The sequence below is a fragment of the Oncorhynchus mykiss genome, chromosome 19 (genome assembly GCF_013265735.2).
Source record: "Oncorhynchus mykiss isolate Arlee chromosome 19, USDA_OmykA_1.1, whole genome shotgun sequence".
Classification (NCBI taxonomy): domain Eukaryota; kingdom Metazoa; phylum Chordata; class Actinopteri; order Salmoniformes; family Salmonidae; genus Oncorhynchus; species Oncorhynchus mykiss.
The window spans coordinates 39,390,587-39,418,338 of NC_048583.1; the positions used below are offsets into that span (position 1 = coordinate 39,390,587).

At 40.3% G+C, this 27,752-nt stretch overlaps 1 protein-coding gene across 1 annotated transcript; it reads left to right on the forward strand.

Moving 5' to 3' along the window:
* The first annotated feature begins 1,245 nt into the window (after positions 1 to 1,245).
* LOC110497808 (neuroblast differentiation-associated protein AHNAK) lies at positions 1,246 to 21,196 on the forward strand. Its single transcript, XM_036954773.1, has 7 exons — positions 1,246 to 1,342; positions 4,142 to 4,191; positions 4,343 to 4,453; positions 4,540 to 4,626; positions 4,742 to 4,886; positions 5,215 to 5,375; positions 5,482 to 21,196. The coding sequence occupies exons 4-7, from the start codon at positions 4,612 to 4,614 to the stop codon at positions 20,440 to 20,442; spliced, it is 15,282 nt and encodes a 5,093-aa protein (XP_036810668.1). The 5' UTR covers positions 1,246 to 1,342; positions 4,142 to 4,191; positions 4,343 to 4,453; positions 4,540 to 4,611; the 3' UTR covers positions 20,443 to 21,196.
* The last annotated feature ends 6,556 nt before the right edge of the window (positions 21,197 to 27,752 follow it).

The following is a 27,752-nucleotide window of genomic DNA, read 5'->3' on the forward strand; positions in this document are numbered from 1 at the left end:
GAATAGCCCATTCCCTACCACATTATTTCTAGCTAGACGTGGCCTTGAGAGTGACCACACCCAAAGACAATGGTGCGGTTGCACCCCACATGAGTCATGTAAGATTAACTCCATGAAATGTTGCACAGTTTCAGTAATTTGTAAATAAACTTGAACATTGAGGGGACCTATTTTTAAATCTTGTACAGTGAGGGAGAGATTGTTGGCAAATCTAAAGCATGCAAAAAATAGATTTGTTTGTAATCACATAAACCTCAATGTGCAATCACACCAACCACATTGTAAAACTGTGTAACTAATTACACCTGCCATACAGTATGCAATTACTATGTCAACACATTTTGTAGGGACACCTAACTTAAAGTAGGGCAGAAAGTGAATTCATGTGGATAATTTGGTAAATAGTGTGTGTCACCATATCACCTTTCTGCAGCACCCATATGACAAATATTTGAGTAAGGAGTTTCTTCATGTTTCGTGCCAGTTTTAGGTACAGGAATATATGCCAGCCCCTGTAAAGGAAATAGAATATAACATGAACATCAGCATTTTCTGGTCTTTTTTTAATGGAGATATCAATTTGTATTATTGTCCAGCTTCATACCACAATAAAGGAATTATCCTGAGAAGGGAATTCTCTTAGGAGGGAACACTGCTTTATAATGTACAAATCTATTTCTCTCTACCAATGCATGTAGTTGTATTTAGCATTTTGCTACAACTTATAAAGGGAGCAAATTGATTTTAAGCATCCACTTCTGTTCAGCTCACACAGGTAGAGTTCCCTTGTTCCTCAGAGAACACTGAACCCACTGTCTCTACATGTCATAACCCTCTCCAGCATTACCCTCCCCTCTGACCATGTACAGATGCTGATAATCAGTCAATCTGAAGAAAAATGTGTGTGAATAAGTCCCTGTGAGATGAGAGTGGAAATTACTAAAGCCCATAAACTTTACATAGTTTTTCTATTCATAGCTGCAGTGTACATTCCTTGTACGAGTGGAAAGGGTTAAATATACAGACATAAATCCGGTCAATTTACATTTATGTTGGAGAACATCCACACCTTTCTGAGAATGAATTTAAAATATGATTTGCAACTCTCCAATCCTGACTGTCTCCTCCTGTGTTACTCATACTGTTACAAGATTGATCTAGATTAGAAGGCCGTATCCACCCTTATATGTCTATCAGAGGCTGGTCACTGGGAGCAAAAACAAAACAGCTATGTAGGCAGTTTCATTCAGTCTGTTGGTCCACAGTGGAATCTGGGTGAGGCAGTATTAACAGGATAAATCAGGTTGCTAGTGTGGCTTAGAGGGTGACATTTTTCCTTCAGGTAAGCGCTCTCTATATAATAATTTCTTTATGACATTGTTTTCATGTGCTTGGATTAGCTATGTTGGAAAAGCAAAGGTACTAGTAGTGATGGCCATTTAGCAGACACTTTGATTCTATTACTGAGGGGCAGAATTTTTTCCTGAGCTACAGATGGTTATATTGATCTGCTAATACAGGACTAGTAAAGGCCCAGTGCACAACTTTTGTAAAAAAAATACAAATATTTTAACTTAAATATTTTTCTTATTACAGATTTTTCAGGGCGTGCCCTCAGCACCCCTACTTCCCGCAGCTATGTACCTTGATAGAAAATGACTTAAGTAAAAGTGAAAGTCACCCAATAAAATACTACTTGAGTAAAAGTCTAAAAGTATTTAGTTTAAATGTACTTAAGTACTATGATGGAAAACATACTAAATTGTCATACTTTAGTAAAAGTGAAAAGTAAATGCTACACATCAAATTCTTTATATTAAAGGTGCACTATGCAGATGTATAAATCTGAAAAGTAAAAGATGCAAAAAACAAAACTTAAGAATGGGAAGCATAGAAATAGTGCACATAGAATAGATCTACCGCTTCTTAGATTTGCTTTCAATGAAAATGACAAATCTATAACCAACCTTTTTATTTGAATTTGGTCAGGTCACACAATAAGTTACAAATTGTAGCTTTAAGCAAACCAGACGGCACAAATATTATTATATATTTTTTCAAGGACCAACAGGGCTCACTCCAACACTCAGACATAATTTACAAACGCAGTATCTGTGTTCAATGAGTACGCCAGATCAGAGCCAGTAGGGATGACAAAGCATTATATTGATGCAGTTTGGCCCTAAATTATTGATACCCTTGATAAAAATGAGCCATAATGACTGTATAAAATAAATAATTCAAATACTGAGCTATATTGTAGGCAAAAAAAAATGGGAAATTATTTTATTTTATACTAATACAATTGCTCAGAGAAAGATTTTTTTAAAGAAGTTATATATTTTTTTCTCAAAAAGGTATGGGTCCAAATTATTAACAGCCCTAAAGATTCTTATAAATTAAGTAGTCAAAAGTTGAGTATTTGGTCCCATATTCCTAGCAATGACAACATCAAACTTGTTGGATGCATTTGCAGTTCGTTTTGATTGTGTTTCAGATTATTTTGTGCCCAATAGAAATTCATGGTAAATAATGTAGTGTCATTTTTGAGTCACTTTTATTATAAATAAGGATAGAATGTTTCTAAACACTTCTACATTAATGTGGATGCTACCATGATTATGGATACTTCTGATTAGAATCGTGAATAATGTTGAGTGAAAAAGATAGAGAGGGTCAAAGATCATACCCCCAACATTACAGATGGTCAATTAAAAAAATAATAATAGTAAAGTAAAGAACAGATTTCCCCAAAAATGACTTACCACTGCTCATAAGGTACTTTCTAAGGGAATGACACACCCTTTCCATAGGAAGTTCCCACACCCATACACACAAACTCACAAGTACACACACACGATTGTGTACACAGAAAAGTGTGAGGTCTGAGATCTAAAAGACTGTGGTAAGAACTATTTGTACTCAATGAGGAAGTTGTTGAACATGTTAATGAACACTTGTTTTTGCAACACAGTTATACTGAAAGCACTGACCACTGGTCAGACAGATCATTGTTCACCCAGTAGGCACAACATTGACTTTAAAAGGATATTACCACAGAATGCTCAGAATTTCTAAGCAAATTACACTTGCATTTTGATGAGAGAACCTGTTTGTAGAAAGGTAATAGGTACCTTCAGACGGTTGAATGCTCTTGTACACTTTATTGCTTGCAACGTTTAGACCGGAACACATATCAAACATGTTTACTTGCCTAAGTCAATCGATATCACATACAGTATCTCAGAAAGCAAACTCAGCTTTGGATAGGCCTAATGCTGAGTGGGGAAGTGATCTCGACTGTAACCTTGTTACATAGAGCATATTTTATAGATAATCTTGATTTTCACATCAACATGAAAAGTGTTTCTACAACCCCACTGCTACTTCAGCCTACTGCAACATCTGATTTTGTGAGACACCACAGCTTTTCACCACTGATTTCCACCACTGCAGTGATCTGACCAGTGACTTACAGAGGCCTATTGTGATATGAAGCTTCAGATTTGTCCAATCATTGAGGGTACTCAGCAGCTAATATGACCCCATTGACACCATCATTTGTTTTTGAATAGTTGTTTTACTTCTCAGAAATTGTGGCATCACAGCAGGGTAACTTAACAACAGAAAATATGATCACAGCATGATTGTGTATCATGGATGATGGTAATAATAACAATCACATTGATCAGGATTATATCATTTCAAAACTACACTCCCTTACCTACTTTAGACTTCAAGGCCAGCCAGCCACACTGGCTGTAAGTCAAATCTCCAGATCGATAGAGTGGATCATTCAACAGGCGCTGCAGAAGCTGGTTCCTTTGGGAATTCTTGCCAGGAAGAGCTTCCAATAATCTCCTCCTGGGTTCCAGTTTCTCAAAACAATTCTGCTCCCATGGTAAGACAGGCAGAGAGGATCAGTCAGTCTAGGGCTCGGTTTTGTCAAATACATCTGAATTATTTTGTCATTGTAATATCAAGATAATATTCACTATACATGTGAACAAAACATTGGAATCCTCTCTAATACCTGATCTATCTAATGATAGATATTCTGAGACTTAACCTTTTGACAACTGTAGTGGTTTACCTTGATCTAAATATGCTCTTACTGTTTTTTCTTCTTGGTTTTGAATAGGGGCCGGACGAAGGCTGAAGGGACCAGAGCCTGACACGGTGGATGATTCAGTGAGTGGATATACTGATATGAAAAACCTATTGCTTGCATGTGTGGACATCATGTGAATACTAAAGACTATGGGAAAGACACAACTTAAATTAGACATTTTAATTCATCCCTATATAGCAACAAAATGAACTATACATATTTTTGTTCCAGATATGTGAAGAGCCATCTGAATTTATAGAGGGGGAGAGACCTCGCCCACAAGGATCCTCCCCTGTAGATGAATACCCTGAGACTGACGAATACACTGACATTGATAAACAGGTACAATACTTTATATTTCAACCAACCATGGTGACTTGTAGTTTGAATTTTGTCAGACACTCTGATTCATTTAACATTCCTTTTAGGGTGGAGGTGGGAGTGGCAAGAAAGGAAAGAGGGGTTTTGGGTCCCTTTTTGAAAAGCGCTCCCCTGCCAAGATGAGTGAACTGGAGGTCAGACATGTCTGCATTATATTGAACTCATGCAGAAGCATTGTTTCAGGTTGTCATTGGTGGTACTTAACATGTAAAAATATATATTTTTCTTCATTTTTTCCTGTAAACTCAGAGCTCAGAGTCGGGAGTGATTGTGAGAATGGCAAAAGAGACATGTGCCGAGGGTCTTGTTGTGAGCGGAGGAGGGAAGGAGGGCATCTTCATTAAGGAAGTGAGGCCAGAGTCCCCAGCCTCAAAGCTTCTTAGTGTACATGAGGGTAAGCAGACAACTAGCTCATACCATGCTCTTTCAGAAGTTGATCAAAAATAAAATTGCCTTTAGAGTCTGTAGTCAAGACTCTATAGTATAGACCAAATAGTTAATCTGAAAGCAAAGGACATATTGGTGAAATGTGCAGTGAAATGGGCGAAATGTGAAGTAATGGAGGCAAGATTGCTTTTGCTATCCAGGGTGAGAGACTCTTTGATATGACTCTTTGATATGACTCTTTGATATGACTCTTTGATATGACTCTTTGATATGCTTGTTCAACAGTTCAAATGGGGATTTATTGATCTTTCTATGTCTTCCTTTTGTTCATTCAGGTGATCAGATACTCAGTGCCACAGTGTATTTTGACGATGTTAAATATGAAGATGCCCTTCAGATATTGGAACATGCACAGCCTTACAAGATGGAGTTACTTCTGAAACGCAAACCAATAAAGATATCCACCCTTGAGAGTGAACCAGCCCTTGAATCCCAAGTAACTATCACTATGTTCTTTTTCTGGATCTGTAGAGTAGTGTTATGTCTTTGGCTATTTTTCTCATGAAGCAATCAATCAAGATGTCACTTTTTCTATCCTACAGGTGGAACAAGGTTCCTCTCTGGAAATGAGGGGACATTCAAAGACAAAAAGGCACGGTGACCGAATCTCTTGGCCCAACTTCCCCTCCTTTAGCAAAAGTCGAAAGTCCCATTTTAAGAGGTCTCACAGTACCGCAGATGCAGATGATCAGAGGAAGCTGGAGCTGAGCCCAACAACAAGTGACACAGAGTCGCCAATCAAATCTCAGGAGGCTGTCAAGGGCAGGACAAAGAAGCAGAAGATAAAGTTGTCAAGTCTAAAGATGAAGGGCCGCAAGAGCAGGTCTGTTGAACAGTCGGGCCAGGACACAGACATACTAACTGTAGAATGTGCGCAAGTTATGGAAATCCAACAGAGTCAAGATGACATATACTCACCGGATGGTCTAGAGAGCACATCAGGAGAAACACCTCAAGTATATGTGTTTGAATCAGAATCAGAAAAAATGGAACCCACCAAGATAAAAAATGAATGCTCTCTTCCGGACCTGACAGGCACGGAAAACAAACAGCACAAGGTAGAACTCATCAGACTGGACAAAACTTTGAAAACCACAGACATAACAGTTGCTTTTGCTGATCAAGAGAGTCCCTTAACCAAGACATCTCTGGAGGAAAATAAAAATAAGAAAGAGAAGAAAGAGAGGTCAGAACTAAAGTTTAGGATCAAGGGAAAGGAGACAAAAGACAAACACAAGCATGAAAAACATGTAAAATCATCCCCAAAAAGCATGAAGATACCAGGAGCAGATATCATAACATCTGATCTGTCTGCACATGACAATACCTTGCTGATTCCAACTATAGTATCACATACTAAGCTGATGGAGCGTCAACTCCCAATTGACATGTCAGATGTAGGACTTATCAGGAAATCCCCTCAGATTGGACAAGAACGAGACTTGAAAGAAACACATGTTAAAACAAATTTAAATGCACAGGAAATGCCTGCTAAGGTCACCAGTATTACAATGGAACCTGACTTGCAGATGGAAATACAGGCTTTAAAGTTACCTACAGAGACAAGCATTGATGACGTTTTAGTACAAATTCGTACAAGGACTGCTACCAAGTTCAAGCTGCCAAGGGAGGACCTTGCTGACTTTGTTACTGCTGAACCTATAAAAATGACAGATGTGAGGATTGTAGAAATGGATGTGAAAAGCCTTAAAGTTGAGGATAGGGGGTTGAAAAAACTTCCAAACCGTGATGATATTGAGATCCCCGGCATGGAAGATGCATCATCAACTGGCACCAAAACCCCAGTGATCAAACAGCCTAAAACAGCATTCACTCTTCCTGTTGAAGAAATTCAGGCGCAGACTGTTCAGATGGTTATAGACGTTGGCAGAGTTAAAGAGGCTGTCTCCAAATTGCCAGGGTTCAAGCTGCCGAAGGGTGAAACTGTAGGACTGCCTGCTCATCAAGAAATCACAAAGACAGATGTGAATACAGAAAGAGTAAATGCGACAGTAGAAACCACCCGGTCTAAAATCACAGACATAAAGGCACAGTTGGACACGTATGTCAAAAAGACTGACATAAATGCTTCACCTGAAAAGTTGAGCAGGAGCTCAGTTACCACAATCAAATTGCCAAAGAACCAACTTTCTGATCTAGGTGCTCATGAACCTATTACTATGACAGAAATATACCATAAAAAAAGAAAAGAGGAAGCTGGAAGGACCAATGAGGTTGAAATCCAAATTGAACTCCATAAACGAGAGAACGTGGAGATACCTGGGATGGAAAATATACATCAAAAAGGATCTCCCAACCAAGTGGAAAGGGAAAAAGAGTTGGCAGTACCAGTACCTGAGTGGCCAACCATCAAAGCTGAGGAGACAAATGTTATTCCTTACACTAAAGGATTAGATAAGAAGTCAAAGAAATCAAAGATGTCAATGCCTGCTCCAAATGTCGCCGTAGATGTATCTGATGTGGAAAAGGACATTAAGGTTCAAGGAACTGAAATACCAGAACCCAAACTGACATTGTCAGAAATTAGCATTGAAAAGCCAAGGGTTGATATAAAAGGTCCAAATAAAGATTTGGATGTCAATCTTAAAAAACTTGAAATGTTCACTTCAACAGAACTCAAAGTGCAGGTCCAACCACCTAGCGTTGAACTCAAAGTGCCTTCTGGTGAAGTTGAAATGCCTGAGGGAGCTGCTACAGAAATGGATGTAAAAATGAAAAAGCCCAGGATGTCATTTGGATGGTTTTCAAAACCAGAAGCGAAAGCACCCGAGGTTGATATCAGTCTTACAAACGTGGACTTTTCGCTTCCAGAAGGAAAGGTGGAGGTCAAAGAGCCAGACGTGAAAATGAAATCTCCAGATGTTCAAATTGAAATTAAACATGATATTGAGCTTGAGGGTCAAGGAAGTCAATTTAAATTACCAAAATTTGGACTCTCGTTGCCGAGAGTTAAAGGTCCTGAAATTGGCTTAAGTCTGTCAAAGACAGATGTAGATGTCGACTTACCAGAGGGAAGAGCAGACCTCCAACTACCTGATGTGGAAGTCGGAGTGCCCTCTTTTGAAGTTGAAATACCAGAAGCAGGTTCTAAAGATATTGATGTGAAAATGAGAAAGCCAAGAATGTCATTCCCCAAATTTGGATTTTCAAAACCTGAAGTGAAAGCACCAGAGGTTGATATCAGTCTCCCAGAGGTGGATATTTCTCTTCCAGGGGGAAAGTTGGAGGTCAAAAAGCCAGAGGTGGAAATGAAAACTCCAGAGATTCAAGTTGATGTGAAAGATTCCGTAGGCTCCCCCTCAAGATTCAAAATGCCAACTTTAAAATTCCCTACATTTGGAGCAGCTTCTCCAAATGTCACAATAGAGGTACCTGATTTGGACAAGAACATCAAGGTTCATGGAACTGAAATACCTGAACCCAAGCTGACAATATCAGCTTTTAACATCGAAAAGCCAAGTGTTGACCTTAAAGGTCCATCTATAGATGTAAATCGTAAAAAAAATGAAAACGTCACTTTACCAGAGGTCAAAATGAAGGTCCAACCACCAAGCATTGAACTCAAAGTGCCTTCTGGCGAAGTTGAAATGCCTGAGGGAGCTGCTACAGAAATGGATGTAAAAATGAAAAAGCCCAGGATGTCATTTGGATGGTTTTCAAAACCAGAAGCGAAAGCACCCGAGGTTGATATCAGTCTTACAAACGTGGACATTTCGCTTCCAGAAGGAAAGGTGGAGGTCAAAGAGCCAGACGTAGAAATGAAATCTCCAGATGTTCAAATTGAAATGAAACATGATATTGAGCTTGAGGGTCAAGGAAGTCAATTTAAATTACCAAAATTTGGACTCTCGTTGCCGAGAGTTAAAGGTCCTGAAATTGGCTTAAGTCTGTCAAAGACAGATGTAGATGTCGACTTTCCAGAGGGAAGAGCAGACCTTCAACTACCTGATGTGGAAGTCGGAGTGCCCTCTGTTGAAGTTGAAATACCAGAAGCAGGTTCTAAAGATGTTGATGTGAAAATGAGAAAGCCAAGAATGTCATTCCCCAAATTTGGATTTTCAAAACCTGAAGTGAAAGCACCAGAGGTTGATATCAGTCTTCCAGAGGTGGATATTTCTCATCCAGAGGGAAAGTTGGAGGTCAAAGAGCCAGAGGTGGAAATGAAAACTCCAGAGATTCAAGTTGATGTGAAAGATTCCGTAGGCTCCCCCTCAAGATTCAAAATGCCAACTTTAAAATTCCCTAAATTTGGAGCAGCTTCTCCAAATGTCACAATAGAGGTACCTGATTTGGACAAGAACATCAAGGTTCATGGAACTGAAATACCTGAACCCAAGCTGACAATATCAGCTTTTAACATCGAAAAGCCAAGTGTTGACCTTAAAGGTCCATCTATAGATGTCAATCGTAAAAAAAATGAAAACGTCACTTTACCAGAGGTCAAAATGAAGGTCCAACCACCAAGCATTGAACTCAAAGTGCCTTCTGGCGAAGTTGAAATGCCTGAGGGAGCTGCTACAGAAATGGATGTAAAAATGAAAAAGCCCAGGATGTCATTTGGATGGTTTTCAAAACCAGAAGCGAAAGCACCCGAGGTTGATATCAGTCTTACAAACGTGGACATTTCGCTTCCAGAAGGAAAGGTGGAGGTCAAAGAGCCAGACGTAGAAATGAAATCTCCAGATGTTCAAATTGAAATGAAACATGATATTGAGCTTGAGGGTCAAGGAAGTCAATTTAAATTACCAAAATTTGGACTCTCGTTGCCGAGAGTTAAAGGTCCTAAAATTGGCTTAAGTCTGTCAAAGACAGATGTAGATGTCGACTTTCCAGAGGGAAGAGCAGACCTCCAACTACCTGATGTGGAAGTCGGAGTGCCCTCTGTTGAAGTTGAAATACCAGAAGAAGGTTCTAAAGATATTGATGTGAAAATGAGAAAGCCAAGAATGTCATTCCCCAAATTTGGATTTTCAAAACCTGAAGTGAAAGCACCAGAGGTTGATATCAGTCTTCCAGAGGTGGATATTTCTCTTCCAGAGGGAAAGTTGGAGGTCAAAGAGCCAGAGGTGGAAATGAAAACTCCAGAGATTCAAGTTGATGTGAAAGATACCGTAGGCTCCCCCTCAAGATTCAAAATGCCAACTTTAAAATTCCCTACATTTGGAGCAGCTTCTCCAAATGTCACAATAGAGGTACCTGATTTGGACAAGAACATCAAGGTTCATGGAACTGAAATACCTGAACCCAAGCTGACAATATCAGCTTTTAACATCGAAAAGCCAAGTGTTGACCTTAAAGGTCCATCTATAGATGTAAATCGTAAAAAAAATGAAAACGTCACTTTACCAGAGGTCAAAATGAAGGTCCAACCACCAAGCATTGAACTCAAAGTGCCTTCTGGCGAAGTTGAAATGCCTGAGGGAGCTGCTACAGAAATGGATGTAAAAATGAAAAAGCCCAGGATGTCATTTGGATGGTTTTCAAAACCAGAAGCGAAAGCACCCGAGGTTGATATCAGTCTTACAAACGTGGACATTTCGCTTCCAGAAGGAAAGGTGGAGGTCAAAGAGCCAGACGTAGAAATGAAATCTCCAGATGTTCAAATTGAAATGAAACATGATATTGAGCTTGAGGGTCAAGGAAGTCAATTTAAATTACCAAAATTTGGACTCTCGTTGCCGAGAGTTAAAGGTCCTGAAATTGGCTTAAGTCTGTCAAAGACAGATGTAGATGTCGACTTTCCAGAGGGAAGAGCAGACCTTCAACTACCTGATGTGGAAGTCGGAGTGCCCTCTGTTGAAGTTGAAATACCAGAAGCAGGTTCTAAAGATATTGATGTGAAAATGAGAAAGCCAAGAATGTCATTCCCCAAATTTGGATTTTCAAAACCTGAAGTGAAAGCACCAGAGGTTGATATCAGTCTTCCAGAGGTGGATATTTCTCTTCCAGAGGGAAAGTTGGAGGTCAAAGAGCCAGAGGTGGAAATGAAAACTCCAGAGATTCAAGTTGATGTGAAAGATTCCGTAGGCTCCCCCTCAAGATTCAAAATGCCAACTTTAAAATTCCCTACATTTGGAGCAGCTTCTCCAAATGTCACAATAGAGGTACCTGATTTGGACAAGAACATCAAGGTTCATGGAACTGAAATACCTGAACCCAAGCTGACAATATCAGCTTTTAACATCGAAAAGCCAAGTGTTGACCTTAAAGGTCCATCTATAGATGTCAATCGTAAAAAAAATGAAAACGTCACTTTACCAGAGGTCAAAATGAAGGTCCAACCACCAAGCATTGAACTCAAAGTGCCTTCTGGCGAAGTTGAAATGCCTGAGGGAGCTGCTACAGAAATGGATGTAAAAATGAAAAAGCCCAGGATGTCATTTGGATGGTTTTCAAAACCAGAAGCGAAAGCACCCGAGGTTGATATCAGTCTTACAAACGTGGACATTTCGCTTCCAGAAGGAAAGGTGGAGGTCAAAGAGCCAGACGTAGAAATGAAATCTCCAGATGTTCAAATTGAAATGAAACATGATATTGAGCTTGAGGGTCAAGGAAGTCAATTTAAATTACCAAAATTTGGACTCTCGTTGCCGAGAGTTAAAGGTCCTGAAATTGGCTTAAGTCTGTCAAAGACAGATGTAGATGTCGACTTTCCAGAGGGAAGAGCAGACCTTCAACTACCTGATGTGGAAGTCGGAGTGCCCTCTGTTGAAGTTGAAATACCAGAAGCAGGTTCTAAAGATGTTGATGTGAAAATGAGAAAGCCAAGAATGTCATTCCCCAAATTTGGATTTTCAAAACCTGAAGTGAAAGCACCAGAGGTTGATATCAGTCTTCCAGAGGTGGATATTTCTCATCCAGAGGGAAAGTTGGAGGTCAAAGAGCCAGAGGTGGAAATGAAAACTCCAGAGATTCAAGTTGATGTGAAAGATTCCGTAGGCTCCCCCTCAAGATTCAAAATGCCAACTTTAAAATTCCCTAAATTTGGAGCAGCTTCTCCAAATGTCACAATAGAGGTACCTGATTTGGACAAGAACATCAAGGTTCATGGAACTGAAATACCTGAACCCAAGCTGACAATATCAGCTTTTAACATCGAAAAGCCAAGTGTTGACCTTAAAGGTCCATCTATAGATGTCAATCGTAAAAAAAATGAAAACGTCACTTTACCAGAGGTCAAAATGAAGGTCCAACCACCAAGCATTGAACTCAAAGTGCCTTCTGGCGAAGTTGAAATGCCTGAGGGAGCTGCTACAGAAATGGATGTAAAAATGAAAAAGCCCAGGATGTCATTTGGATGGTTTTCAAAACCAGAAGCGAAAGCACCCGAGGTTGATATCAGTCTTACAAACGTGGACATTTCGCTTCCAGAAGGAAAGGTGGAGGTCAAAGAGCCAGACGTAGAAATGAAATCTCCAGATGTTCAAATTGAAATGAAACATGATATTGAGCTTGAGGGTCAAGGAAGTCAATTTAAATTACCAAAATTTGGACTCTCGTTGCCGAGAGTTAAAGGTCCTAAAATTGGCTTAAGTCTGTCAAAGACAGATGTAGATGTCGACTTTCCAGAGGGAAGAGCAGACCTCCAACTACCTGATGTGGAAGTCGGAGTGCCCTCTGTTGAAGTTGAAATACCAGAAGAAGGTTCTAAAGATATTGATGTGAAAATGAGAAAGCCAAGAATGTCATTCCCCAAATTTGGATTTTCAAAACCTGAAGTGAAAGCACCAGAGGTTGATATCAGTCTTCCAGAGGTGGATATTTCTCTTCCAGAGGGAAAGTTGGAGGTCAAAGAGCCAGAGGTGGAAATGAAAACTCCAGAGATTCAAGTTGATGTGAAAGATACCGTAGGCTCCCCCTCAAGATTCAAAATGCCAACTTTAAAATTCCCTACATTTGGAGCAGCTTCTCCAAATGTCACAATAGAGGTACCTGATTTGGACAAGAACATCAAGGTTCATGGAACTGAAATACCTGAACCCAAGCTGACAATATCAGCTTTTAACATCGAAAAGCCAAGTGTTGACCTTAAAGGTCCATCTATAGATGTAAATCGTAAAAAAAATGAAAACGTCACTTTACCAGAGGTCAAAATGAAGGTCCAACCACCAAGCATTGAACTCAAAGTGCCTTCTGGCGAAGTTGAAATGCCTGAGGGAGCTGCTACAGAAATGGATGTAAAAATGAAAAAGCCCAGGATGTCATTTGGATGGTTTTCAAAACCAGAAGCGAAAGCACCCGAGGTTGATATCAGTCTTACAAACGTGGACATTTCGCTTCCAGAAGGAAAGGTGGAGGTCAAAGAGCCAGACGTAGAAATGAAATCTCCAGATGTTCAAATTGAAATGAAACATGATATTGAGCTTGAGGGTCAAGGAAGTCAATTTAAATTACCAAAATTTGGACTCTCGTTGCCGAGAGTTAAAGGTCCTGAAATTGGCTTAAGTCTGTCAAAGACAGATGTAGATGTCGACTTTCCAGAGGGAAGAGCAGACCTTCAACTACCTGATGTGGAAGTCGGAGTGCCCTCTGTTGAAGTTGAAATACCAGAAGCAGGTTCTAAAGATATTGATGTGAAAATGAGAAAGCCAAGAATGTCATTCCCCAAATTTGGATTTTCAAAACCTGAAGTGAAAGCACCAGAGGTTGATATCAGTCTTCCAGAGGTGGATATTTCTCATCCAGAGGGAAAGTTGGAGGTCAAAGAGCCAGAGGTGGAAATGAAAACTCCAGAGATTCAAGTTGATGTGAAAGATTCCGTAGGCTCCCCCTCAAGATTCAAAATGCCAACTTTAAAATTCCCTACATTTGGAGCAGCTTCTCCAAATGTCACAATAGAGGTACCTGATTTGGACAAGAACATCAAGGTTCATGGAACTGAAATACCTGAACCCAAGCTGACAATATCAGCTTTTAACATCGAAAAGCCAAGTGTTGACCTTAAAGGTCCATCTATAGATGTCAATCGTAAAAAAAATGAAAACGTCACTTTACCAGAGGTCAAAATGAAGGTCCAACCACCAAGCATTGAACTCAAAGTGCCTTCTGGCGAAGTTGAAATGCCTGAGGGAGCTGCTACAGAAATGGATGTAAAAATGAAAAAGCCCAGGATGTCATTTGGATGGTTTTCAAAACCAGAAGCGAAAGCACCCGAGGTTGATATCAGTCTTACAAACGTGGACATTTCGCTTCCAGAAGGAAAGGTGGAGGTCAAAGAGCCAGACGTAGAAATGAAATCTCCAGATGTTCAAATTGAAATGAAACATGATATTGAGCTTGAGGGTCAAGGAAGTCAATTTAAATTACCAAAATTTGGACTCTCGTTGCCGAGAGTTAAAGGTCCTGAAATTGGCTTAAGTCTGTCAAAGACAGATGTAGATGTCGACTTTCCAGAGGGAAGAGCAGACCTTCAACTACCTGATGTGGAAGTCGGAGTGCCCTCTGTTGAAGTTGAAATACCAGAAGCAGGTTCTAAAGATGTTGATGTGAAAATGAGAAAGCCAAGAATGTCATTCCCCAAATTTGGATTTTCAAAACCTGAAGTGAAAGCACCAGAGGTTGATATCAGTCTTCCAGAGGTGGATATTTCTCATCCAGAGGGAAAGTTGGAGGTCAAAGAGCCAGAGGTGGAAATGAAAACTCCAGAGATTCAAGTTGATGTGAAAGATTCCGTAGGCTCCCCCTCAAGATTCAAAATGCCAACTTTAAAATTCCCTAAATTTGGAGCAGCTTCTCCAAATGTCACAATAGAGGTACCTGATTTGGACAAGAACATCAAGGTTCATGGAACTGAAATACCTGAACCCAAGCTGACAATATCAGCTTTTAACATCGAAAAGCCAAGTGTTGACCTTAAAGGTCCATCTATAGATGTCAATCGTAAAAAAAATGAAAACGTCACTTTACCAGAGGTCAAATTGAAGGTCCAACCACCAAGCATTGAACTCAAAGTGCCTTCTGGCGAAGTTGAAATGCCTGAGGGAGCTGCTACAGAAATGGATGTAAAAATGAAAAAGCCCAGGATGTCATTTGGATGGTTTTCAAAACCAGAAGCGAAAGCACCCGAGGTTGATATCAGTCTTACAAACGTGGACATTTCGCTTCCAGAAGGAAAGGTGGAGGTCAAAGAGCCAGACGTAGAAATGAAATCTCCAGATGTTCAAATTGAAATGAAACATGATATTGAGCTTGAGGGTCAAGGAAGTCAATTTAAATTACCAAAATTTGGACTCTCGTTGCCGAGAGTTAAAGGTCCTGAAATTGGCTTAAGTCTGTCAAAGACAGATGTAGATGTCGACTTTCCAGAGGGAAGAGCAGACCTTCAACTACCTGATGTGGAAGTCGGAGTGCCCTCTGTTGAAGTTGAAATACCAGAAGCAGGTTCTAAAGATATTGATGTGAAAATGAGAAAGCCAAGAATGTCATTCCCCAAATTTGGATTTTCAAAACCTGAAGTGAAAGCACCAGAGGTTGATATCAGTCTTCCAGAGGTGGATATTTCTCATCCAGAGGGAAAGTTGGAGGTCAAAGAGCCAGAGGTGGAAATGAAAACTCCAGAGATTCAAGTTGATGTGAAAGATTCCGTAGGCTCCCCCTCAAGATTCAAAATGCCAACTTTAAAATTCCCTACATTTGGAGCAGCTTCTCCAAATGTCACAATAGAGGTACCTGATTTGGACAAGAACATCAAGGTTCATGGAACTGAAATACCTGAACCCAAGCTGACAATATCAGCTTTTAACATCGAAAAGCCAAGTGTTGACCTTAAAGGTCCATCTATAGATGTCAATCGTAAAAAAAATGAAAACGTCACTTTACCAGAGGTCAAAATGAAGGTCCAACCACCAAGCATTGAACTCAAAGTGCCTTCTGGCGAAGTTGAAATGCCTGAGGGAGCTGCTACAGAAATGGATGTAAAAATGAAAAAGCCCAGGATGTCATTTGGATGGTTTTCAAAACCAGAAGCGAAAGCACCCGAGGTTGATATCAGTCTTACAAACGTGGACATTTCGCTTCCAGAAGGAAAGGTGGAGGTCAAAGAGCCAGACGTAGAAATGAAATCTCCAGATGTTCAAATTGAAATGAAACATGATATTGAGCTTGAGGGTCAAGGAAGTCAATTTAAATTACCAAAATTTGGACTCTCGTTGCCGAGAGTTAAAGGTCCTGAAATTGGCTTAAGTCTGTCAAAGACAGATGTAGATGTCGACTTTCCAGAGGGAAGAGCAGACCTTCAACTACCTGATGTGGAAGTCGGAGTGCCCTCTGTTGAAGTTGAAATACCAGAAGCAGGTTCTAAAGATGTTGATGTGAAAATGAGAAAGCCAAGAATGTCATTCCCCAAATTTGGATTTTCAAAACCTGAAGTGAAAGCACCAGAGGTTGATATCAGTCTTCCAGAGGTGGATATTTCTCATCCAGAGGGAAAGTTGGAGGTCAAAGAGCCAGAGGTGGAAATGAAAACTCCAGAGATTCAAGTTGATGTGAAAGATTCCGTAGGCTCCCCCTCAAGATTCAAAATGCCAACTTTAAAATTCCCTAAATTTGGAGCAGCTTCTCCAAATGTCACAATAGAGGTACCTGATTTGGACAAGAACATCAAGGTTCATGGAACTGAAATACCTGAACCCAAGCTGACAATATCAGCTTTTAACATCGAAAAGCCAAGTGTTGACCTTAAAGGTCCATCTATAGATGTCAATCGTAAAAAAAATGAAAACGTCACTTTACCAGAGGTCAAATTGAAGGTCCAACCACCAAGCATTGAACTCAAAGTGCCTTCTGGCGAAGTTGAAATGCCTGAGGGAGCTGCTACAGAAATGGATGTAAAAATGAAAAAGCCCAGGATGTCATTTGGATGGTTTTCAAAACCAGAAGCGAAAGCACCCGAGGTTGATATCAGTCTTACAAACGTGGACATTTCGCTTCCAGAAGGAAAGGTGGAGGTCAAAGAGCCAGACGTAGAAATGAAATCTCCAGATGTTCAAATTGAAATGAAACATGATATTGAGCTTGAGGGTCAAGGAAGTCAATTTAAATTACCAAAATTTGGACTCTCGTTGCCGAGAGTTAAAGGTCCTGATATTGGCTTAAGTCTGTCAAAGACAGATGTAGATGTCGACTTTCCAGAGGGAAGAGCAGACCTCCAACTACCTGATGTGGAAGTCGGAGTGCCCTCTGTTGAAGTTGAAATACCAGAAGCAGGTTCTAAAGATACTGATGTGAAAATGAGAAAGCCAAGAATGTCATTCCCCAAATTTGGATTTTCAAAACCTGAAGTGAAAGCACCAGAGGTTGATATCAGTCTTCCAGAGGTGGATATTTCTCTTCCAGAGGGAAAGTTGGAGGTCAAAGAGCCAGAGGTGGAAATGAAAACTCCAGAGATTCAAGTTGATGTGAAAGATACCGTAGGCTCCCCCTCAAGATTCAAAATGCCAACTTTAAAATTCCCTAAATTTGGAGCAGCTTCTCCAAATGTCACAATAGAGGTACCTGATTTGGACAAGAACATCAAGGTTCATGGAACTGAAATACCTGAACCCAAGCTGACAATATCAGCTTTTAACATCGAAAAGCCAAGTGTTGACCTTAAAGGTCCATCTATAGATGTCAATCGTAAAAAAAATGAAAACGTCACTTTACCAGAGGTCAAAATGAAGGTCCAACCACCAAGCATTGAACTCAAAGTGCCTTCTGGCGAAGTTGAAATGCCTGAGGGAGCTGCTACAGAAATGGATGTAAAAATGAAAAAGCCCAGGATGTCATTTGGATGGTTTTCAAAACCAGAAGCGAAAGCACCCGAGGTTGATATCAGTCTTACAAACGTGGACATTTCGCTTCCAGAAGGAAAGGTGGAGGTCAAAGAGCCAGACGTAGAAATGAAATCTCCAGATGTTCAAATTGAAATGAAACATGATATTGAGCTTGAGGGTCAAGGAAGTCAATTTAAATTACCAAAATTTGGACTCTCGTTGCCGAGAGTTAAAGGTCCTAAAATTGGCTTAAGTCTGTCAAAGACAGATGTAGATGTCGACTTTCCAGAGGGAAGAGCAGACCTCCAACTACCTGATGTGGAAGTCGGAGTGCCCTCTGTTGAAGTTGAAATACCAGAAGCAGGTTCTAAAGATATTGATGTGAAAATGAGAAAGCCAAGAATGTCATTCCCCAAATTTGGATTTTCAAAACCTGAAGTGAAAGCACCAGAGGTTGATATCAGTCTTCCAGAGGTGGATATTTCTCATCCAGAGGGAAAGTTGGAGGTCAAAGAGCCAGAGGTGGAAATGAAAACTCCAGAGATTCAAGTTGATGTGAAAGATACCGTAGGCTCCCCCTCAAGATTCAAAATGCCAACTTTAAAATTCCCTACATTTGGAGCAGCTTCTCCAAATGTCACAATAGAGGTACCTGATTTGGACAAGGACATCAAGGTTCATGGAACTGAAATACCTGATCCCAAGCTGACAAAATTAGCATTTAACATCGAAAAGCCAAGTGTTGACCTTAAAGGTCCATCTATAGATTTCAATCGTAAAAGAAATGACAATGTCACTTTACCAAAGGTCCTGATGAACGTCCAACCACCAAGCATTGAACTCAAAGTGCCTTCTGGTGAAGTTGAAATGCCTGAGGCAGCTGCTACAGAAATGGATGTAAAAATGAAAAAGCCCAGGAAGTCATTTGGATGGTTTTCAAAACCAGATGTGAAAGCACTTGAGGTAGATGTCAGTCTTACTAAGGTGGATTTGTCTCTACCTGAAGGAAAGGTGGTCAAAGAGTCATATGTAGAAATGAAAGCTCCAGAGAGTCAAGTTGAATTGAAAAAGGAAGGTTTTTCAGTTGATGGAAAACTACAAACACAAAACATAGAGGATCAAATAATTGAAATGGGGGTGAAGAAACCGCTGATAACCTTTCCAAAAATAGTTTTTTCAAGATCTGAAATTACGGCTCCTGAGACTGTTATGATTCCTCCAAATGTAGACATTTCACTCCCAGAGGGAAAAGAGTTCAAAGTGCCTGAAGTGAAAATTGAAGCTCCAGAGATTGAAGTTGACGTAAAAGAAGTTGTTGGCTCCCCCTCAAGATTCAAAATGCCAACATTCAAATTGCCTACATTTGGTTCAACTTCAAAGGTGGCAGTAGTTGTCTCTGATAAAGAGAAGGTTATTGAAGTGCCTGGTGTAGAAATTCTAGATCAAGTACTAGGAGCTTCCTTTCCAGTTGATTTGACAGAACCCATGGATACAGTTGACATTAAAGGATGTAGTGAAGTTCATCTATATGTTGCTGGATCTGAAGGGCCCTCAGTTGAAGAAGGAATGACAATAGCTGATGTGGATGTTCATGGTGTTGACAGTTCAGAACTGACAATTGATGATAAAAGCCATGGCTTACCCAGCAAAGGTCAAGGCTCACCAAGTAAATTCAAACTTCCAACCTTCAAAATGCCCAAATTGAGCATTTCAAAATCCAAACCTCAGAATGAACATGAACATGATGATATAAGTCCAAATATTATTTTGGAGAATAACGAAATTCATGTGGAACCACAAGGACCAGCGATTTCACCAAAGTTGACATTGACAACATTCGGGGATGTATTAAGAAGCATTGATGTTGAATTTTATGTCCCTGCATTAGAGGAAGTTGAGGAAAAGCTCACAGGCTCAAGGGAAGGACTCAGTGCTGAAACCCAGTCTATCCAAGAAGAGGAAGAAGCAAAAGAAAAATCCAAATTTGTTTGGTTTAAGTTTCCTACATTTGGACTATCTTCTCCTTCAGAATCTGCCAAAATTTTAGAAAAAGATACATCTGAGAAAGAAGCAAGTGAGAACAGCCCTGCAGGTGACTCTGTGGAACAAGACTCCAGCTTGACCTTCTCAGTGCGGTCATCGGATGCTTTTGCAGATATCAGTTCTACCGTCACAAGCGAACAAGTTGCTCCATCATTGGCCTCTCCAACCAAAGTCACAGTGAAATACTCTGACCCTATTGCCACTGAGATACAAGGTAATATCATTACCTCCACAGCAAGGACAAAAATGATCTCTTTTGAACCCTACTTGGCAGAGAAGGTCACCATTCCAATGTCCTCTGGAGCTTCCTCCTCATCAGTGGACACCCTAAAACTGGCGTCTGGTACACATGTCATCACATCCAATATACAAGCAATACCAGACACACAGAAAGCCACGCTCTTAACAGATTTTGGATTGCAGACAGGGACCGCCGGAGCTTCCTCTGCATCTTGGTCAGTGGACGACACCAACAAAACACAGAGTGATGGGCAAACAGTTATTGAGAGGCATGTAATTAGGGAAATGTCAGGCACTGACAAGGAAACGGTTGTCATAACTCGAAGAGTTACACATGTGTTTGGGGCTGAGCCCATCTCAGATGAAACCGCCTCATCTATCAAACAGATGAAAGAAACTATGCATTCTGAAAAAATGAAATTCTTCGATGGGGCTCAATTGGAGTGACTTGGAGGAATATGATAAATCCCTCAATTGAGAAGTAATATCAGTCATATTATTATTGTGCTCTTAATAATTAATTGTGCTTTAATTTATGACAGAGTTTTAATATATACAGTTAAATGTTTTGATTGTTTACTTAGTACACAATAAATATAAATATACACAAGTTTGTGTACATGCCCATGATACAGGAAGGGATATTTGCTGTTTTAACACATCTCTGCAGGTTGTCCTGCTGTACATATAATGGAGAGAAACTTGTTAATCCACTGCCATATACATTGATAAATTACCTCCGATTTCTGCTCTTTATTCCACTTCTGGGCAGCAATATATAAATATAAGGTATCAATGATTATGACTCTGAAAATATGTTTACAATTATTTCACTGTAAAACCATACAAAATACTTAATGAGTACGTAGTGATATAAATACAAACCATGCAACATTAATAGAACAAAAACACAGAACACATAAGGAAGAATGGCAATCTGAACACTTATTACCATGAAATAAATATATGTTGCTAAAATGTAATGCTTGTAATCATAGTAAAAAAGAAAGAAAAATATATATTGATGCAACTATATTTTGATTAGAATTATGCATAGATTTAATTTTCCATAATGTATACTGTACCTAACAAAAACATTTCTGGATTTGTGTATAGTTGGAAAATTGTATATACAGTGCCTTGCGAAAGTATTCGGCCCCCTTGAACTTTGCGACCTTTTGCCACATTTCAGGCTTCAAACATAAAGATATAAAACTGTATTGTTTTGTGAAGAATCAACAACAAGTGGGACACAATCATGAAGTGGAACGACATTTATTGGATATTTCAAACTTTTTTAACAAATCAAAAACTGAAAAATTGGGCGTGCAAAATTATTCAGCCCCCTTAAGTTAATACTTTATAGCGCCACCTTTTGCTGCGATTACAGCTGTAAGTCGCTTGGGGTATGTCTCTATCAGTTTTGCACATCGAGAGACTGACATTTTTTCCCATTCCTCCTTGCAAAACAGCTCGAGCTCAGTGAGGTTGGATGGAGAGCGTTTGTGAACAGCAGTTTTCAGTTCTTTCCACAGATTCTCGATTGGATTCAGGTCTGGACTTTGACTTGGCCATTCTAACACCTGGATATGTTTATTTTTGAACCATTCCATTGTAGATTTTGCTTTATGTTTTGGATCATTGTCTTGTTGGAAGACAAATCTCCGTCCCAGTCTCAGGCCTTTCGCAGACTCCATCAGGTTTTCTTCCAGATTGGTCCTGTATTTGGCTCCATCCATCTTCCCATCAATTTTAACCATCTTCCCTGTCCCTGCTGAAGAAAAGCAGGCCCAAACCATGATGCTGCCACCACCATGTTTGACAGTGAGGATGGTGTGTTCAGTGTGATGAGCTGTGTTGCTTTTACGCCAAACATAACGTTTTGCATTGTTGCCAAAAAGTAAAATTTTGGTTTCATCTGACCAGAGCACCTTCTTCCACATGTTTGGTGTGTCTCCCAGGTGGCTTGTGGCAAACTTTAAACAACACTTTTTATGGATATCTTTAAGAAATGGCTTTCTTCTTGCCACTCTTCCATAAAGGCCAGATTGTGCAATATACGACTGATTGTTGTCCTATGGACAGAGTCTCCCACCTCAGCTGTAGATCTCTGCAGTTCATCCAGAGTGATCATGGGCCTCTTGGCTGCATCTCTGATCAGTCTTCTCCTTGTATGAGCTGAAAGTTTAGAGGGACGGCCAGGTCTTGGTAGATTTGCAGTGGTCTGATACTCCTTCCATTTCAATATTATCGCTTGCACAGTGCTCCTTGGGATGTTTAAAGCTTGGGAAATCTTTTTGTATCCAAATCCGGCTTTAAACTTCTTCACAACAGTATCTCGGACCTGCCTGGTGTGTTCCTTGTTCTTCATGATGCTCTCTGCGCTTTTAACGGACCTCTGAGACTATCACAGTGCAGGTGCATTTATACGGAGACTTGATTACACACAGGTGGATTGTATTTATCATCATTAGTCATTTAGGTCAACATTGGATCATTCAGAGATCCTCACTGAACTTCTGGAGAGAGTTAGCTGCACTGAAAGTAAAGGTGCTGAATAATTTTGCACGCCCAATTTTTCAGTTTTTGATTTGTTAAAAAAGTTTGAAATATCCAATAAATGTCGTTCCACTTCATGATTGTGTCCCACTTGTTGTTGATTCTTCACAAAAAAAGACAGTTTTATATCTTTATGTTTGAAGCCTGAAATGTGGCAAAAGGTCGCAAAGTTCAAGGGGGCCGAATACTTTCGCAAGGCACTGTACTTGATTTTGATCACTTCTTTTGCAGAGTTACTTTGATTGTTGCTCTTATTCTCCACTGATGTAATACATGTATTAGCAAAACTATACATAATAAATCTTCTAAAATATTAAGAAGTGCATTTCCTTACTGCAATTTGTATCTACATTAAATGCCACTCAGATTCCTGGTACCTTCTCCACAGACATGTCATATCCTGCAACCTAGTAGTGAGCTAGTTTCTATAGCAGGCTACTGGCCATTATAGTGGATCATGTATGCTGGCTAGCCACATGAATAATTCAACATCATTACAGTGGTAGGCCCACTCTTGGTGGTATGTGTGCACATATTACAGAGTGCGTAGTGTTTCCCCTATATTCATTTATTTGATTTTATTATGTATTTCTGTCGAGACGCGTTTTTAAGATCAGAGTGACAAGTCACATATCTTCCTCAGATTCTCATCAGATCATCTGAGAAACCTCCAAGGTAACTAGCTAGCTAGGTTGAAATCCTGGTAGTGTAGCCAACCCTATATACAGGGCATTCTGAAAGTATTCAGACCCCTTTACATTTCCTAAATTTTGTTATGTGACAGCCTTATTTTAAAATAGATTGAATTGTTCCCCCCCCTTATCAATCTACATACAAACCCCATAATGACAAAGCAAAAACAGGATTTTAGAATTATTTGCAAATATATTAAAAAGAAAAAAGGTAAATATTACATTTACTTAAGTATTCAGACCCTTTACTCAATACTTTGTTGAAGCACCTTTGAAAGCTATTACAGCTTTAAGTCTTCTTGGGTATGACGCTACAAGCTTGGCACACCTTTATTTGGGAGTTTCTTCCATTCTTCTCTGCAGATACTCTCAAGCTCTGTCAGGATGGTTGGGGAGTGTTGCTGCACAGCTATTTTCAGGTCTCTCCAGAGATGTTCGATCGGGTTCAAGTCTGGGCTCTGGCTGGACCACTCATTCAGAGACTTGTCCCAAAGCCACTCCTGCATTGTCTTGGCTGTGTGCTTTGGGTCATTGTCTTGTTGGAAGGTGAACATCATCCCAGTCTGAGCTCCTGAGAGCTCTGGAGCCGGTTTTCATCAAGGATCTCTTTGTACTTTGCTCCGTTCCCTTGATCCTGACTAGTCTCCCAGTCCCTGCCGCTAAAAAACATCCCCACAGCATGATGCTGCCACCACCGTGCTTCACCATAGGGACGGTACCAGCTTTCCTCCAAAGAATTCCATCTTGGTTGCATCAGACCAGAGAATCTTGTTTCTCATGGTCTGAGAGTCTTGAGGTGCATTTTGTCCTTTTACTAAGGAGTGGCTTTCTTCTTGCCACTCTACCATAAAGGCCTGATTGGTGGAGTGATGCAGAGATGGTTGTCCTTCTGGAAGCTTCTCCCATCGCCACAGAGGAACTCTGGAGCTCTGTCAGAGTGACCATTGGGTTTCACCTCCATGACCAAGGCCCTTCTCCCCCGATTGCTCAGTTTGTCTGGGCGGCCAGCTCTAGGAAGAGTCTTGGTGGTTCCAAACCTCTTCAATTTAAGAATGATTTGAGGCCACTATGTTCCTGGGGACATTCAATGCTGCAGAACATTTTTGGTACCCTTCCCCAGATCTGTGCCTTGACCCAATCCTGTCTCAGAGCTCTACGGACAATTCCTTCGGCCTCATGGCTTGGTTTTTGCTATGACATGCACTGTCAAATGTGGGACCTTATACAGGCAGATGTGTACCTTTCCAAATCATGCCCAATCAATTGAATTTACAAGGCCATCATCCTGGAGTCACCAGGATGAAGCTGCCAGTTGAGGACTTGTGAGATCTTCAGTTTTTTGGCAATTTCTCGCATGGAATAGCCTTAATTTCTCAGAACAAGAGTAGACTGACGAGTTTCAGAAGAAAGCACTTTGTTTTCTGGCCGTTTTGAGCCTGTAATCGAACCCACAAATGCTGATGCTCCAGATTCTCAACTAATCTAAAGAAGGCCGGTTTTATTGCTTCTTTGATCAGGACAACAGTTTTCAGCTGTGTTAACATGATTGCAAAAGGGTTTTCTAATGATCAATTAGCCTTTTAAAACGACAAATTTGGATTAGCTATTGCCAGTGGAACACAGGAGTGATGGTTGCTGATAACGGGCCTCTGTTCCGCTGTGTAGATATTCCATAAAAAATCTGCAGTTTCCAGCTACAATAGTAATTTACCATAACAATCTCTACACTGTATTTCTGATCAATTTGATGTTATTTTAATGGACAAAAAATGAGCTTTTCTTTCAAAAACAAGGACATTTCTGAGTGACCCCAAACATTTCAACGGTAGTGTATATGATGGTGTGTTACATTATGGACATATATATGAATATAAAAGGTGTGTACAGCAGTAGTTATATAGGATAAGTCTTGACTAGAATACAGTATATACAGTATGTTGTGGGTTAAACAGTATGTAAACATTATTAAAGTAACAATTGTTCAATGACTATGTACATTGGGCAGCAGTCTCTAAGGTGCAGGGTAGAATAGTGTGTGGTAGATAGCTAGTAATGTCTCTCCTTGTTCGTGCGGTGCTCGGCGGTTGACATCACCGGTCTTCTAGCCATCATTGATCCATTTTTCATTTTCCATTGGTCTTGTCTTCCTACACACCTGGTTTCAATCCCATTCATTGCCTGTTGTGTATTTAACCCTCTGTTTCCCCTCAATTCTTTGTCAGAGATTGTTTGTTATTCAGTGTTGTGTTGGTTTTTCTATTGGTGCATGACGGGTCCTCATACCCACTTTATTTATTGGTACATTTAGTGTTTGGAGTATGTTTCATTTATTTGTTATTAAATACTACATTACACTCAGTTTGATTCTCCTGCGCCTGACTTCCCTGCCACCTATACACACGACTCTGACAAGTAACAGTGACTAAGTTCAGGGTACTGCGCGGAGGCCGGCTAGTGGCGATTATTTAACTGTCTGATGGCCTGGAGACCCCACACACAAAATGTGCAAAGCTGTATGTTTGGGGAACGCCCTTGAAGTTCAAGTGTTGCAGTCATGTTGCAGGTAACAACAGATGCAGTAGTACCTGAATGCTGTCACTAGAGGTTGGTAGTGTTCTACTCACACTGCTCAGAATGAATACAACTGTCAGCTGTGTAAGAGCAGTGTCAGTGAAGTGCTTGAGAGGATGGCAGTGAGATATATCTCCAAGCTACATCTGTGGCTTTACAATGAATCAGTCAGACAGTCTGACCGTTTACCCGTTCTCTAATTTCCCTATCTACACACAACACAAACAAATCCCTGAAGTGTTGTAACTGTAGGCTTACAGTAGCCTAATGTATCCTACTCTTTCCATATAACATAAGAGGTAGATTGTCAACTAACTCTTCACCTGCTCTGAGGGGAATTGAGTGAGCTTCATAATGTAATACCAAGATGAATGGTGCAGCACACAGTGCAGGCTGTATGTGATGTCCAATAATGTGATGTCATCTCCATTTCTGAGATCTGTTTAAATTAAAAGTGAGATGATCAAATTTCAATTAAAGATCAAATAAGGAAATCTCATGAGCTCCAGATAAGTGGTGTTGCAGCTGAAGAATGTCTGGCCTTTAAATTGCAATTAACATGACTTGAAAGTTAAAGTATGTTTGATAGCCTACCAGAGACTAGGCAGGTTTCCATTCCTCCCAGGTTTATTTAAAAAAAACATTGTGACATGTGTAATGGAAATGGCAGCTATTGGTGAAATGTTCTAAAGATTGACAACATTTTTATCTGGGGGACCTAAAATCCCCAAAAGTCCCCACAAGGATAGTAAAACAAGTAAAATTCTACCTCAGGGACATTTCTCGCATCCTCATGAGGACAGAGGCTATTTTAAGATTAGGGGTTAGGGTTATAATAAGGGTTATAATTAGGGTTAGGGTAAAAGGTAAGGGTTGGGGTTAGGGTTAGGGGTTAGGGAAAATAGGATTTTGAATGGAAATAAATTGGAGGTCCCCACGAGGATAGAAGAACCTAACGTGTGTGTGTTGTCAATGACCCCCCAGTATTATGTCTATCCAAGTGGGTGTGACACCTACTCCCATTGCCTGCTGCACTGCTGCTTGGATTCCACCTGGCGATCTGTTCACTGTTTGCCCTGGCCTGTCTCCTCCTGTCCTCCTGTACAGGTACCTCCGCCACACTCACCCCTCTCTCCCGAGCTTTAGCTCACCTCCAGCACACACACACTGTTGGGGCGAGTCAATCTGAACTTACAATGGCTAGCCCCAAGTCGTTGTATATTTTATTTTGTTCTTGTGCATTTTGTTATTTTGCTATTTGCCTCATGACTCCTGCATACTTTGTTGATTACAAACTTTCTTTACCCAACTATGGGACAGACTATGTTTGTTCGCACACTCGGGACTCTGACTCTCTATTGGTTACACAGACCTTTGGCCTCCCATCTTATTCTAACCACCCCTCGCCGGCTTTGTATTCATGTTACCTGATGAAATTGCTGTACAATGTGATCTTGTTGCCATCTGATGCACATTCAGATGTCATAAATCAGCACTGCAGAGCTCTCCCTGTCCTATGCCGTGCCTTGATTGTATTACTGTTGATGATATCTGGAAATGTGCATGTACACCCTGGCCCACCTACTGTTGCTAGCCCCAATTCTAACTTGTGCTCTGATGTCTGCTTCACTGATTTCTGCTCTCGTAAAAGCCTGGGTCTTCTGCATGTTAACACTACAAGCTTATTACCTAAAATGGATCAATTGAAAGTGTGGGTTCACAGCTCCAATCCAGATATGTTGGTTATTACTGAGACGTGGTTAGGAAAGAGTGTTTTGAATACTGATGTTACCCTTTCTGGTTATATCCTTTTTCGGCAAGACAGGTCTTCCAAAGGTGGAGGAGTGGCAATCTTTACCAAGGATCACCTTCAGTGCTCGGTTGTCTCCACCAAATCTCTCCCCAAACAATTTGATTTGCTGGTTTTAAGCATTA

Bases quoted from the DNA above. Each gene is read 5' to 3' on its own strand.
- LOC110497808 (XM_036954773.1), top strand. The intron at 4,887-5,214 runs GTAAGCAGACAA...TTGTTCATTCAG, and splicing joins GCTTCTTAGTGTACATGAGG to GTGATCAGATACTCAGTGCC. The intron at 5,376-5,481 runs GTAACTATCACT...TCTATCCTACAG, and splicing joins AACCAGCCCTTGAATCCCAA to GTGGAACAAGGTTCCTCTCT.